The sequence below is a fragment of the Ictidomys tridecemlineatus genome, chromosome 3, assembly GCF_052094955.1.
Source record: "Ictidomys tridecemlineatus isolate mIctTri1 chromosome 3, mIctTri1.hap1, whole genome shotgun sequence".
NCBI classification, from domain to species: Eukaryota; Metazoa; Chordata; class Mammalia; order Rodentia; family Sciuridae; genus Ictidomys; species Ictidomys tridecemlineatus.
This window is the reverse complement of record NC_135479.1, coordinates 206089221-206101495: the sequence shown is the minus strand read 5'-3', so window position 1 is coordinate 206101495 and position 12275 is coordinate 206089221. Positions and strand designations below refer to the sequence as shown.

The following is a 12275-nucleotide window of genomic DNA, read 5'->3' as shown; positions in this document are numbered from 1 at the left end:
GCGGGGATTGAACTCAGGGGTACCATATTTTGTATTTTATTTAGAGACAAGGTCTCATTTAATTGCTTACAACCTCACATTTGTCAGGCTGGCCTTGAACTAGGGATCTTCCTGCCTCAGCATCCCCAGGCGCTGGGATTACAGGCATGCACCACCCTGCACAGCTCTTCTCTCAATTTTTAAACAACAGTTGCCATCCCCCTGATGCTAACCATCCCAGCTAAGTATTATGACTTGCAAGAAGCTAGTAGTGGCTTCTTGCATGTTTTTCTTCTTTATTTTTAAATGGTACTGGGGGGTGGAACTCAGGAATTTTACCATTGAGCTACATCCCCAGCCCTTTTTATTTTTTGGGATAGAGTCTCACTAAGTTGCTGCGGCTGGCCTTAAATATGGGATCCGCCTGCCTCGGTCTCCCTAGTAGCTGGGTTCACAGGCACGCCCAGATGTTCTTTTATTTTTTTTTTTATTAGACCATGAGGATCCTGCGGGCAGAGAAATTCCTTCAACACTTATTTCACTCCATCCCGGGGCTGGGGCCAACTGTTTACTAAATCGAGGAAGTGCGTTTTAAGGACACATTGTTTATTATCAAGCCCAACAGCAGAGCCAAGCATTTCTCCAAAAGAAGCAATCGCCAACAGCAGGCCCCGGCACAGCTGGTTTCCGAGGGTGGGCGGCCGGCGCGCGGCCCCAGGGCTGGTGGCCTAGGGGTGCCCCCAACGCGGGGCGCGTACCCTGGCTAACAAGCTAGCGGTGCCAGGGCTCCAGGTTGATTTTCGAGCCCACATCAGGTTCAAGTTGAGCGCTGAGGCCCCGATCCCACACCACTCAGGCACCGGCGACCAGACACACAGAGACGTTGGTCTCCCGCGCCCGCGTCCGGGCCAAGTCTTCCCTCTGCCCAGCCTCGCGTCCCGCCACCCGCCCTGCGCCCAGATCCCAGGTCCCCCACCTGCGGCTGCGGGGAGCATCCAAGGCGCCCCGGCGACCAGCGCCAGCGTCGTCGCGCTCAGGAGGGCGAGCATCGTCCGCGGGCCGCGGCGGGCCCCGCCACTCACATCCTCTGTCACGCGAGCAGTGCCGCCGCTGCTACCAAACTCCTGCGCCCAACCGTGGCCCGCGGATGCACCGCCCCCGCCTCCCCGGTTCCCCCACCCGCGAACGCCCCGCCTCTCCACGGACGCCCCGCCCCCGCCGCGAACGCCCCGCCCCCGGGCTTGGAAAGGAGGTCGCCCGGCCTTCTCCTCCCGCCCCTCCCTGCCGGCCGGTGGGCCCGCCCAGTCCCTGGAGTCCCGGGAGGCCGTGGCCCCCACTGCTCCGCGGCTTGCTTCCGGCGCGCCTGCGCGGAGCTCCGGGCGCGACGTGCGCCCCCAGCTTCCGGCCCGTGGCCGCGCGGGGCGGGGCGCCGGTGCAGCGGTCGCTCGGCCCTCTCCTCTGGCCTCGCCCGGGAGTCGCTGACCCCATGGTCGTGCTATGCGACCGTTGGGAATCCCCGGGGGACGGCGAGGTGGGGGCTCGAAGAACGTAGGGGTGAGGTTTCCTGTGGGCGGGGTTGTCCAGAGTGGGGCGCTAGTTTTCTGGGTGCGCGGGGGCGCTGGGGAGAACTGGCCTCTGGGCTGGAGGTGTCTCGGAACTGCTGCCTTTTTGATGGCTGACCTTTTTACCAGTAAACAACTGGACCCTGCCGTCCAAAGGGTTATTGATCCAAATACCTTAATCACATTATGCTCATCAGGAAGCTATGCAAAAGGATCTTAAAGGATGAGAGATGGACAACCAGAGAGTTGTTACTTGTAACAATAAACTGTCAATTGTATGGTAAAATGAAGAAGGTGCCTGTTTTTAAAACCTCTCATGAGATATAATTTACATACCATGAAGTTCATGTATTTTTCAGTAACAATGATTTCTGGTAATCCGCTCTTTTAGAAAACCTTGGATTTTCACTTATCGACTCAAAGTTATTGGAGTCTGATTCTGGTTGTATCAGTGATTTGTTTTTGCTGTGACATGGCAGCTAAAACAGTACCACAAGAAGACGTGGATCCAAAGGGAAGCAGAAAAGTCCCGATTGTGGTTATGAAATCATACCATTTTAAGAGCCTTTCCAAAGACCCTTTGAGGCTTCCTATCTGAAAGTTTGTGCAAACTAGTTGGAATAGATGGCATTGTATCGGAATTTCCACTTCCTGTCTGAAAGTTTGTGCAAACTAGTTGGAATAGATGGCATTTTTTTTTTTTTAAGAACAATAAGCTTAAAACGACTGGAACATTTAAAAGATTTTTAAACATGCTGTCAATTTTTCTCTGCTTTCTTTGGTGGGCAGCTAGAGTTTTCATAGATGCACGAAGTGTTTTTTGGTAACAAAAATTAAATCCAAGTACAAATATTTCCAAATATATTTAAAAATGCAAAGGATTTTTTTTGGCTTTTACTTTCTGACTATAATAGTAGTGTTAAAGGTTCTAGTAGTTTTTCCGATAATTGTTATATAAGCATAGTTATGTGAGCCATTTGTTGAACAAATGATCAGTAAATAATCTTTTAAAAAAATACATAAGTCATCTTTTTTTCCCATAATTCATCTTAAAGTTGACAGCATTTGTGTGGCACAAAAGATTTTCATGATCCCCTTCTTAGTACAACCTGTCTTAAATATTGAATTACATTTTAGTGACATTGAATTGTGTTTTAAGAAAATGTACTGTACGCGTGAGATGCCCAGGAGAAAGCATTTCAGTTTCAGCTTATTTATGATAATAATTTGTCGTTGGATGGAGTGTGATGCTAGTTCTGTAACCTTAGTTGAGAACCTCCTTTCCCCTCTTTATCCAGTTAAATTGATCCATCAAAGATTATACCTTCCTTTTCTGTAAAGCATGTTCTTCGTAACTTATTTTGGGATAATTTCAAATTTACAAAAAGTTAGAAAAATAGTAAGAGAACTCTTCCCAGATTCACCACATTGTTAATATTTTCCCACATTTGTGCTCTCTTTATAATGCACTCAAATTTATATTTATTCATTTGTTTACCTGGATTTCTTTAGGTTTATTTAATCTGGGACAGTTCTCGACCTTTGTCTTTCATGTCATTGTCTTTTGTTGTTATTGCTGTTGAAAAATATAGGCCAACTATTTTATAGAGTATTTCTCATGGTTAGATTCAGATTATGCATACTGCAGAACTACATAATTGTGTGGGGTGCTCAGAATCCTGTTTGTTATCTCCTTATCCGTGAAGTCCATTTTCATCAAGGCCAGATGTTAGCCAATCTCCCTGTATTGTTACCATTTTTCCTTGGAATTGACCTGTATGAAGATACTCAGGTCCTGCAAATACCCTGCTGTTCATCAGACTTGTTCACCTAGAATTAGTGTCCACTGATGATCTTTGCCTGAACCAGTCTCCGTTACAGTTGTGCAGTGTGCCTTTTCAACACTGCCCTGACCTCTACAAGTACTAGTTGACATACCAAAGAGCTTTTATTTCTTATATTATTGGTTTGGTTCACATATTCTTATTTCATTGGTTATAGTTTCATTGCTACCTTTATTTTAAAAATTTTGGTTAATAGACTTCATGTTTAGGACAGTTTTAAGTTTACTAAAGAATTGAACAAAAACTACAGAGAGATCCTGTTTACTGTCTCCTCCTAACCCTTCTTTAGTTTCCTCCATTGTTAATGTCTTACATTGGTATGGTACAGTTCTTAAATTTGGTAAATTTGTATTAAACTCCAGGATTTACATTTGGGTTTGCTCTTTGATTGTGCAGTTTTATGGTCTTGCCAAATTCATGAGTTCAGGTATCCCACATTATAGTATCATACAGAATAATTTTACTGCCCTAAAATTCTTTGTCCTCTACCAATTGTTTCCTTCCTTCCTTCCTTCCTTCCTTCCTTCCTTCCTTCCTTCCTTCCTTCCTTCCTTCCTTCCTTCCTTCCTTCTTCTTTCCTTCTTTCTTTTTCTTTCATTTTTTGTTGGTCCTGAGGATTGAACCAGGGCCTTGTGCATGTAGGCAAGCACTCTACCAACTGAGCTCCTCCTATTTATTTTAATACTTCAGTTGTCCCAGATTTCATCACTGATAGTCACTTCACATTGGCACCTATGAATATTGATGTGTCCTCCTCAGTTTGCTTTATTTTATTTCTTATGGTGCTGGTGATTAATCCAGAACCACATGTGCTAGGCAGAGGCTCTACCATTGAGCTACTCTGGCCCACTCATCAGTTTTATTGAATGCTTCTTTACTTTCTAGCCAAGATATTTCAGGTTCATCTTATACTTTTTCTGCCTGGTCTAGAAATCAGCCATTTCTCCAAGGGGACTTGGTTTCTTCTTGAGGGAAATGATATTTAGAATCTAAGAACTGGGTACTAAAACCTTTTGTTTTAAAGAAATAAATTATTATTGAATGTATAACCTTTGTGATTAACCGAAAAGTACTTCCTTAGATTTTTTGAAAAGGTCATGCTGGAAACATCTGTACTTTGTGGCACATAATAATGAAGTTAATTACTGTGAAATTTAACTTTTATTTTTTCAGATTTTCAGATATGTTTCCTAATATCTTCCAAAAGTATTGCTAAGGAATATATATTAATTTATCCTCATATTATGACAAGAAAAACAAGTGGCATGTGATTTTTGTTTTTTGTTCTTAACTATGACCCTCAAAAGTGACTTCTAAATATTGTCACCAGTTGTGAAATTTTGTAAAGACCGAGTTGATGAATATTATGTTATCTTAAACACTCTTGAAAGAAAATTGTAGTGGTTTGCTTTTTAAAAAAAAAAAAAAGATGGATACAATACCTTTATTTTGTTTTTATTTTCATGTGGTGCCGAGGACCGAACCCAGTGCCTCATACTTGCAATAATATCCATTTCTTCTAGGTTTTCCAATTTTCTGGCATATATTCATCCATAACAGTGCCTAATGATCCTTTGTGTTTCAGTTACAATATCTGCTTTTCACCTATAACCTACCAAGTTTGGACCACTGAAGAAATGGAAAACCTAAACAGAACACTAATGAGTACTGAAATTGAATCAGTCATATAAAGTTCCCAACAAAGAAAGGTCTAGGATAGAGGGCTTCACTGTTGAATTCTACCCAACTTCTAAAGAAAATTATTCTCAAACCATTCCAAAATAAGAAGGAAATGCTTCTTTCTGTAAGACTAGCATTACCCTGATACAAAAACTAGACAAAGACACACATATGAGAAAAAAGAAAGAAGGAAAGTAGGAAAGAGAGGGTGGGAGAGAGAGAGGGAAATATTACAAACCACATCCCTAAGGAACAGATAAAAAAATACTGGCAAACAAAATCCAACAGCATGTAAAGAAGATTATACACCATCATCAAGTGTATAGGCTAGGAGGAGAGTAATGGAAATACAGCAATGAGAATAGAACCTTAGCTTTTAGGGAGTTGAGGAGCAAATGGGTGGCAAAGGTGGGGCAATGGGAATTGAGACAGCAAGTGTCACTATCTTCTTGAGAAATACAACTTCAAGACTCAAGAGAAATGTGGCAGTCCCTGGAGGAGGGTCAGAAAGTCAATGCTGTGCTCTTCAGGTGAGAGACACTACACTGTGATGGCATGTTGTTGATGGGGTCTGTAGACAGGAAACTGAAGAGTGTGGCTCCTAGGATTTTTTAGATTGAACTATAGGAAATTACAAGTTCTTTAGCTGTTGGGCCTCAAGCTGTCCTACCCATGCAAGACTCAGTGCCCAGCCAGAGCATGGCTGTCTTTTGAGAGAGGTGCTATCAAAGACTCATGGAGTATGCACATGTCTGTATTCCTAGCCCTCTGCACCATCATTCCTAGTTTCTCTTTCCAAGGTCTTTTTTCAGGTACCTCTGCCAAGACATGCTTATGTAGGAAGGCACAGGAAGGAAGAACCTGAAGACACTGATAACTAATATGACTCAGAACTCACTACTTTCCCACTCCTAGCCCTTCCCTCTTCCTCTTCCCCTGCTCTCCAGGAGACTTTTGACCTGGGCTCCCTCAACAACACCCCCCCATCTCTGTACTGATTCACCTGGCTCCAGTCCATGGGGTGGGAGGGGGAGGAAGTTGGGGTGCCCTCTTGTTCAATAAGATATGGTCAAAGTTTCACTCTTAACTTTCATTTTTGGCTTGTTGCTTGAGTTGATGGCTCTGCTCCAGCTCAGGTGTGTTCTTTTCACCCTGGTACAGGAAGAGCACCTTTCTCAAAGGAAATTTTGTGAGCTGCTTCAGCTAGAAAAGAAAATGTGAGACAGCCCTTTCTGCAAGTGCCTTCAGCTGGAAATGATCAGTATGTGAAATTGGCATATTTGGGGGTTAAATGCCCTCAACTCCTGTAGTTTTATACGTTCATCTACATTTTAGTAGGTTTCATCATTTTATTCCTTTTTTATAGTTGAATAATATTCTCTATAGTCATCCCTTAGGGCCCCCAAGGAATTGGTTCCAGGATCCCTACCTTGGATACCATAATCTGCAGACACTCAAGTTCTTTATATAAAATGGCATAGTATTTGCATATAACCTCCACACATCTCTGGTGTGTTTTGTTTGTTGCCATGTTTGAGATCAAACCCAAGTCCTCACCTGTGCTAGGCAAGGTCTCTAGCACTGAGCCACAACCCCAGCCCCAGTCCATATTCTTTAAATCATCTCTTAGAGAACATGTAATACCTCATACCATGTAAAAGCTATACTATATCATTTAGGGGGGTGATTATGTACATTTCAGTACTAGAAAATAGTCAATACAGAGGCAATTTTTTTTTACCAAATATTTTTGATCCACAGTTTGTTGAATTCATGAATTCATGTGGAGCCTGTGATCTAGAGGGGAGATTACATATACATTCTACATTTTATTTATTGAGTACTGGGAATTGAATTCAGGGACATTCGACCACTAAGTCACATCCCCAGCACTATTTTTTTTCTCTGTGGCTTTTAAAATTCTCTCCTTATTCTGTATGTTGGGCATTTTCATTATAATGTGTCTTGGTGTGGATCTCTTGTGACTTTGCACATTCAGCATCCTGTAGGCTTCTTGGATTTGGATTTCCGTTTATTCTTCATGTCTGGAAAGATTTCTGATATTATTTCATTGAATAGATTGCTCATTCCTTTGGTTTGGACTTCTATGCCTTCCTCTATCCCAATACTCTTAAATTTGTTCTTTTTATACTATCCCATATTTCTTGGATGTTCTGTTTGTGGTTTCTAATCATTTTTGCTGTGCTGTCTACGTTCTTTTCAAGATGATATACTTTATCTTCATTGTCTGATATCCTATCTTCTAAGTGATCTACTCTGTTGGTAATGCTCTCGTTTGAGTTCCCAGCCCTATTTTGTATTTTATTTTAAGACAGGGTCTCACTGAATTGCTTTAAAAAATTATATATATATATATATTTTGTAGATGGATGCAATACCTTTATTTTGTTTATTTATTTTTATGTGGTGCTAAGGATCAAACCCAGTGCCTCACACCTGTGAGGCAAGTGCTCTACGGCTGAGCCACAACTCCAGCCCCTCACTGAGTTGCTTTTGCTGAGGGTGGCTTTGAACTCACGATCCACCTGGTTCAGCCTCCTGAGCTGCTGGAATTATAGGTGTGTGCCACCATGCCGGCCACATTGTGCGTTTTATTTATCCATTCATCCCTTCATGGGTGTTTGGGTTAAGGTGGTGGGCTAAGTGCCACAAGTGTGTTCATTTACAATGCATCAAGTACATTCAATTTTCAAGAACAAACACACCTTAGAAGTATTTGTGGTCAGATAAGTTGTAGTTCTCTAGAAAGCCTTGTTTATTTTAACTACTAGTAAACCCAAGGAGATTTTGAATAAAGGCAACATGGAATATGGCATTTATGGTGTCAGCTAACAAGCCCGTTGCCCCATCTGGCTCACAGTGTTCCACATAACATTTTATATAAGAAGCCCTGTGGTGCTGGGGATATGGCTTGTCATAGAGCACTTGCCTGGCATATGAGAGAGAAGTCCTGGGTTCCATCCCCAGCCCTTGGAGAAAGAAACATTGTGGCATTCAATTGCTGTGTTAGAGAAGAAGCTTTGAAGAGAAGATTAGAGGTTATTTTAGGTGAAGCACTGTGAGCCAGGTAGGGAAGGGGCTTTTCAAGTGACACCATAAATGCCATTTTCCTTGTCTATCTTTCTCTCCAGCTCCTCTCCCCTGAGCTGACTTGCTTCTGTCTTCCTGCCTGTGCTGGGCCCTCTAGAGGTTTAGCTGGCAGTCCTGGGGATCCACTGCTGACCACATCTGTCATGACTTCAACTGAGCATTTCCCTTCCTCTTATCTCAGCAGTCTGGCATCAACTTAGGGTGCCAGGACAACTACCCTAATCCCTTCGAAGGACAGTGTCCTCAGTGGCCTAGTGCCCTCCCCAAATCAGCCCCACCTCTTAGAGGTCCGACCTCCACACTGAGGACTGAGCTCCAACATGTGAACCTCTGGGGGACAAACCACACCCAGTCCTTAGCAGCATGTACATATGTCCTAAAAGATTCTAAGCTTCATAACTTTCAATAGAAACTGCACTATATTCATGGTATATTTGGATATACTATTATATTTGAAAAGAACAAGATTGCTGATTCTGTTAAAAATAAGTGAAGTATTAATATTTTACAACTAGGTGAAAAAAAAAATCCTGCTAAAGTGATAACTACTGGTGAGGACTCCGTATATGTAGATAATTCTAAATTTCTCACCATCACTAAAAGAAATTGTGATAGTCTTATGGATACAATGTGGCTATATGTAAAACTGTATATATTCTAATAGAAGATTGTTCCCAAGGAGCAGAGAAAGAGACATCATCATCTAAGCTAATTGTTCTCCAAGTGTGTTCCTTGAAACGGAAAACTCAGTTACCCGGAAATTTATTAGAAACACAAACTCTTGCCCCACCCAGACCTACTGGCTCAGACACTCTGAGCTTTATATTTTACTCTGCATGATGACAGGCCCTTGGGCAATTCTGGAGAACCCTGCATCCTGAAAGGATACATAAGTCATTGAACACAAGTTGTGCATGCTGACACTTTTATTAGAATTGATATGACTCTCTTTCTGCAGAAGTAGGAAAGGAACCTATTGTGTTGAACATAAGATCTGAAACCCCAGCATCAGTAGAAGCAGTTCTTTAGCACAGCTGGAACGTGCATTCTGACTGTTTTTGCAGGTTGTGGTACAACAGTCTTGAGACAAATCTGCCACATTCTGGGTATCTGGGTTCCACAACACTGGACAAGATAAGAAACACAAACACACACACACACACACACACACACACACACACACACACAAACACACACGCACATCATAGAAAGCTCAAAGATGGAAAATTTCCCCTTTTCACCAGACTCTTGTTGATCTTTAGAGAGAGGAGTGGGGCTTTTCAGGTGAGGAGGAGGTAAAGCAGGGAGGTGTCACTTTGGGTTCATATTACCATCTATCTTAATTTGATTCCCCTCAGAAGGAGATCCTAGGATGAATGAAGATTGATAACATACCGCTTTCCTGGGAGGTACAGAGACACTACCAGAGGAGAAAGGAGAAGATAGATGGAAGGGAAGCCAGCTTTCAAATTGAGTGAATAAGTCACATCTATGGAAAAGCTCAAGAGGTGGTGCAGAGCCTGTGACTCACAATTATCCTGGCCAAGGTGGGGAAGCTCAGATATTTATGCCTCTGCATCTTCCAGTCTTGGCTTTGTTCCCTTGCATACAACAATAGTTCAGGAGCTCACTGTTAAAAACTGTAGGCTGTTGTACATGGGCACATAGGGGAGACCCAAAGAGTCACGGGGGCTGGGGAGGAGAGTGCCAACAGCATCAGTAGTGCAGGGCCAGATCACAGAGTCTAGTCCCAGTCTTCAGGCTGTCAAATGAGAATTCAGACCCTGCTGGGGATGGTGTTTTATTTTGGTTCATTCCTGAAGCAGCAAGGAAGTTTTATGACTGATTAAAATGGGATAAGAAACAGGTGGGTGCACAGGGGCCTCCACAGCCTCCCTATAACTAGTCGCCACTTCATGGGCTCAGAGTTGCACTAAGTCAGAAGAGCCTTCTATTGGGAGTTCATAACTATTTATTTCCTCTAACCCAGAAACAACTTGATCTACTAAAGAAAACATCAGTTATGATACTCAAGTCTTATGAAGTGTCTTTTGAACTAAAGAAAACCAATCAACAAACCAACCAAACAAACAAAACCCCGTTTGACCTGCATATAATGTAAACAAATGGATAATCTTTTTTAGATCAAAAGTCAAAGGTTTACCTCCTTCAACTTTGCTGTTTTCTAAATATTGCTTTTTAAAATTACCTGGGCGTGATTTCTGTACCCCATAAAATAGAGATGAAGTAACAACTTAGTTTAATTATTCCAACGAGTTGCCACCCCCACTAATAAATAGTAGTATTTCTTATGGACTTCATAGGAGCAGATAGTACTATCAACAGAATTGTGTCCCCTCCAAAATTCATATGTTGAAGCCCTAATCCCAAGTGTGACTGTATTTGGAGATAGATCCAATAAGCGTACTTGAGGTTAAATGACTGTTGTCAGGGTGGGTCCCTGATCTGAAGAGGTTAGTGTTCTTGTAAGTAGAGATACCAGAGAGCTTGCTGTCTCCACCCTGTGAGGATTCAGGCAGAAGGTAGTCATCTGCAAGCCAGGAAGGAGGGCCTCACCAGGAATGAATGAACCAGAACCCTGATGTTGGACTTCTCAGCCTCCCAAATTGAAAAAAAAAATTCTATTGTTAAAACAGATAGTCTGTGGTTCCTTTCACCGCAACCCGAGAGGTTATTAGATACCTTATGTCTTGTTCATTATTTTATCTTCTGTTTCTGAAATATATGTTTGTAAGATGCACATCAGTTAGTAAGCATTGATTTGGAGGTTAAATATCTGCTGCATTATTTTACATTTCCAGAATTTGCTCCATCTTTGCAAATCCCTGTGAAGAATTTGACTTAGAAAAAATTAAGATCACTGCTGGCATCCCAATAAATGGAATACATGTAATGTGAAACCCACAGTAGCCCTGGGGATGGAGGGAGCCATGTCAGCCATCTCTGTGCAGGTTTAAGTTTAAATTTCTTCCTCTGCTGGGCATAGTGGTGCATGCCAGGAACCCTAGCAACTTTGGAGGCTGAGGCAGGAGGATGCAAGTTCCAGGCCAGCCTCAACAACTTAACTCTCAGCAACTTAGTGAAACTCTCTCTAAAATAGATAGATAGATGATAGGTAGGTAGGTAGATAGATAGATGGGATGGGATATGTAACTCAATGCTAAAGAGTCCCTGAGTTCAATCCCCAGTATATAAATAAATAAATAAATGAAGATTTAAAAATATGTCTCCTTGAGTCAACCAATCCCTTTATCTACCCTGTGGTACAGAGCCCAGGAATTTTCCACTAACTTCCACACAGGGGCTTTTCCTGAGCATGGTAAACAAAAGAAAGAGGAAGCAGCAAGTTAGGTCATTCCAAGTGGGTAGGTTGAGGGAGCAGAGAGGTGACCTGCACACCAGACTCCAGGGACTACAGATCAGTGACCAACATGGAGTGGGAACCAATATGTACCTTTTTTTTTTTTAAATAAAATGCCTTTAAATGCTTCAAATATCCTGAAGGCATCCTTTTTGGATGTCTCTATTGTGTAAGATTTATGACCTGCACAGAACAGTGCATTAGTATGTATGTTTAGCTTATAAACAATGACACATATGTTGGGAAGGCATTATCAGAGTTTGCTTTCTTTTCCCTGTTGAGTGATGTGATACAAACCATCAAAGGCCACTTCTCTTCCTCTGAGATAAGAAGGTAGAAGCAAGATTAGAAAGTCCCAAAACTAATGGGCTAATAAAGGCTGTCAATCTAATGGCAATGCCAGGAAGCTGCCCACTGTCCTCCCTCTGCCTGCTTCACCCCTTCCTGAGGCAGACAGGCATTTACTCTGACTGCAAAATAAGTAGTGATTTATCTTCTTGAATACTGCACTACCTTGAGAACATGATTGGGCTGTTCAAATGGGCAGAGTGAAGGTTTTCCCATTGTGGCAGTTGTCCCCAGCCTTATTATGACTCCATGATTGCTCACCTTACAGGGATGCTTCTAGTGACAAGATTTTCCCCCAAATAGTTGCTTTCATTTTTCTAGGAAAGACTCTGTTGGCAAAAGCTACCTGGTGTGTATGTGGGGGGGGAT

At 42.4% G+C, this 12275-nt stretch overlaps 1 protein-coding gene and 1 long non-coding RNA gene across 3 annotated transcripts in view; one reads left to right on the top strand and one right to left on the bottom strand.

Annotated features, from left to right (window-relative positions):
- Nucleotides 1-1157, bottom strand: part of Ifnar1 (interferon alpha and beta receptor subunit 1) — a 30297-nt gene extending 29140 nt beyond the window's left edge. The window contains exon 1 of the mRNA XM_078044549.1: nt 956-1157. Coding sequence (XP_077900675.1) covers nt 956-1028 — 73 coding nt within the window. The 5' untranslated portion in view covers nt 1029-1157. The remainder of the gene's footprint in view (nt 1-955) is intronic.
- A 221-nt stretch (nt 1158-1378) lies between these two features.
- On the top strand, nt 1379-10803 carry LOC144376475 (uncharacterized). Of its 2 annotated transcripts, XR_013436999.1 has the most exons (3): nt 1379-6326; nt 9535-9723; nt 10167-10803. It is a non-coding gene; the product is annotated as an uncharacterized LOC144376475 (long non-coding RNA). The 2 variants fall into 2 exon arrangements; XR_013436998.1 differs by lacking the exon at nt 1379-6326 and having other exon boundaries at nt 6363-9723.
- The last annotated feature ends 1472 nt before the right edge of the window (nt 10804-12275 follow it).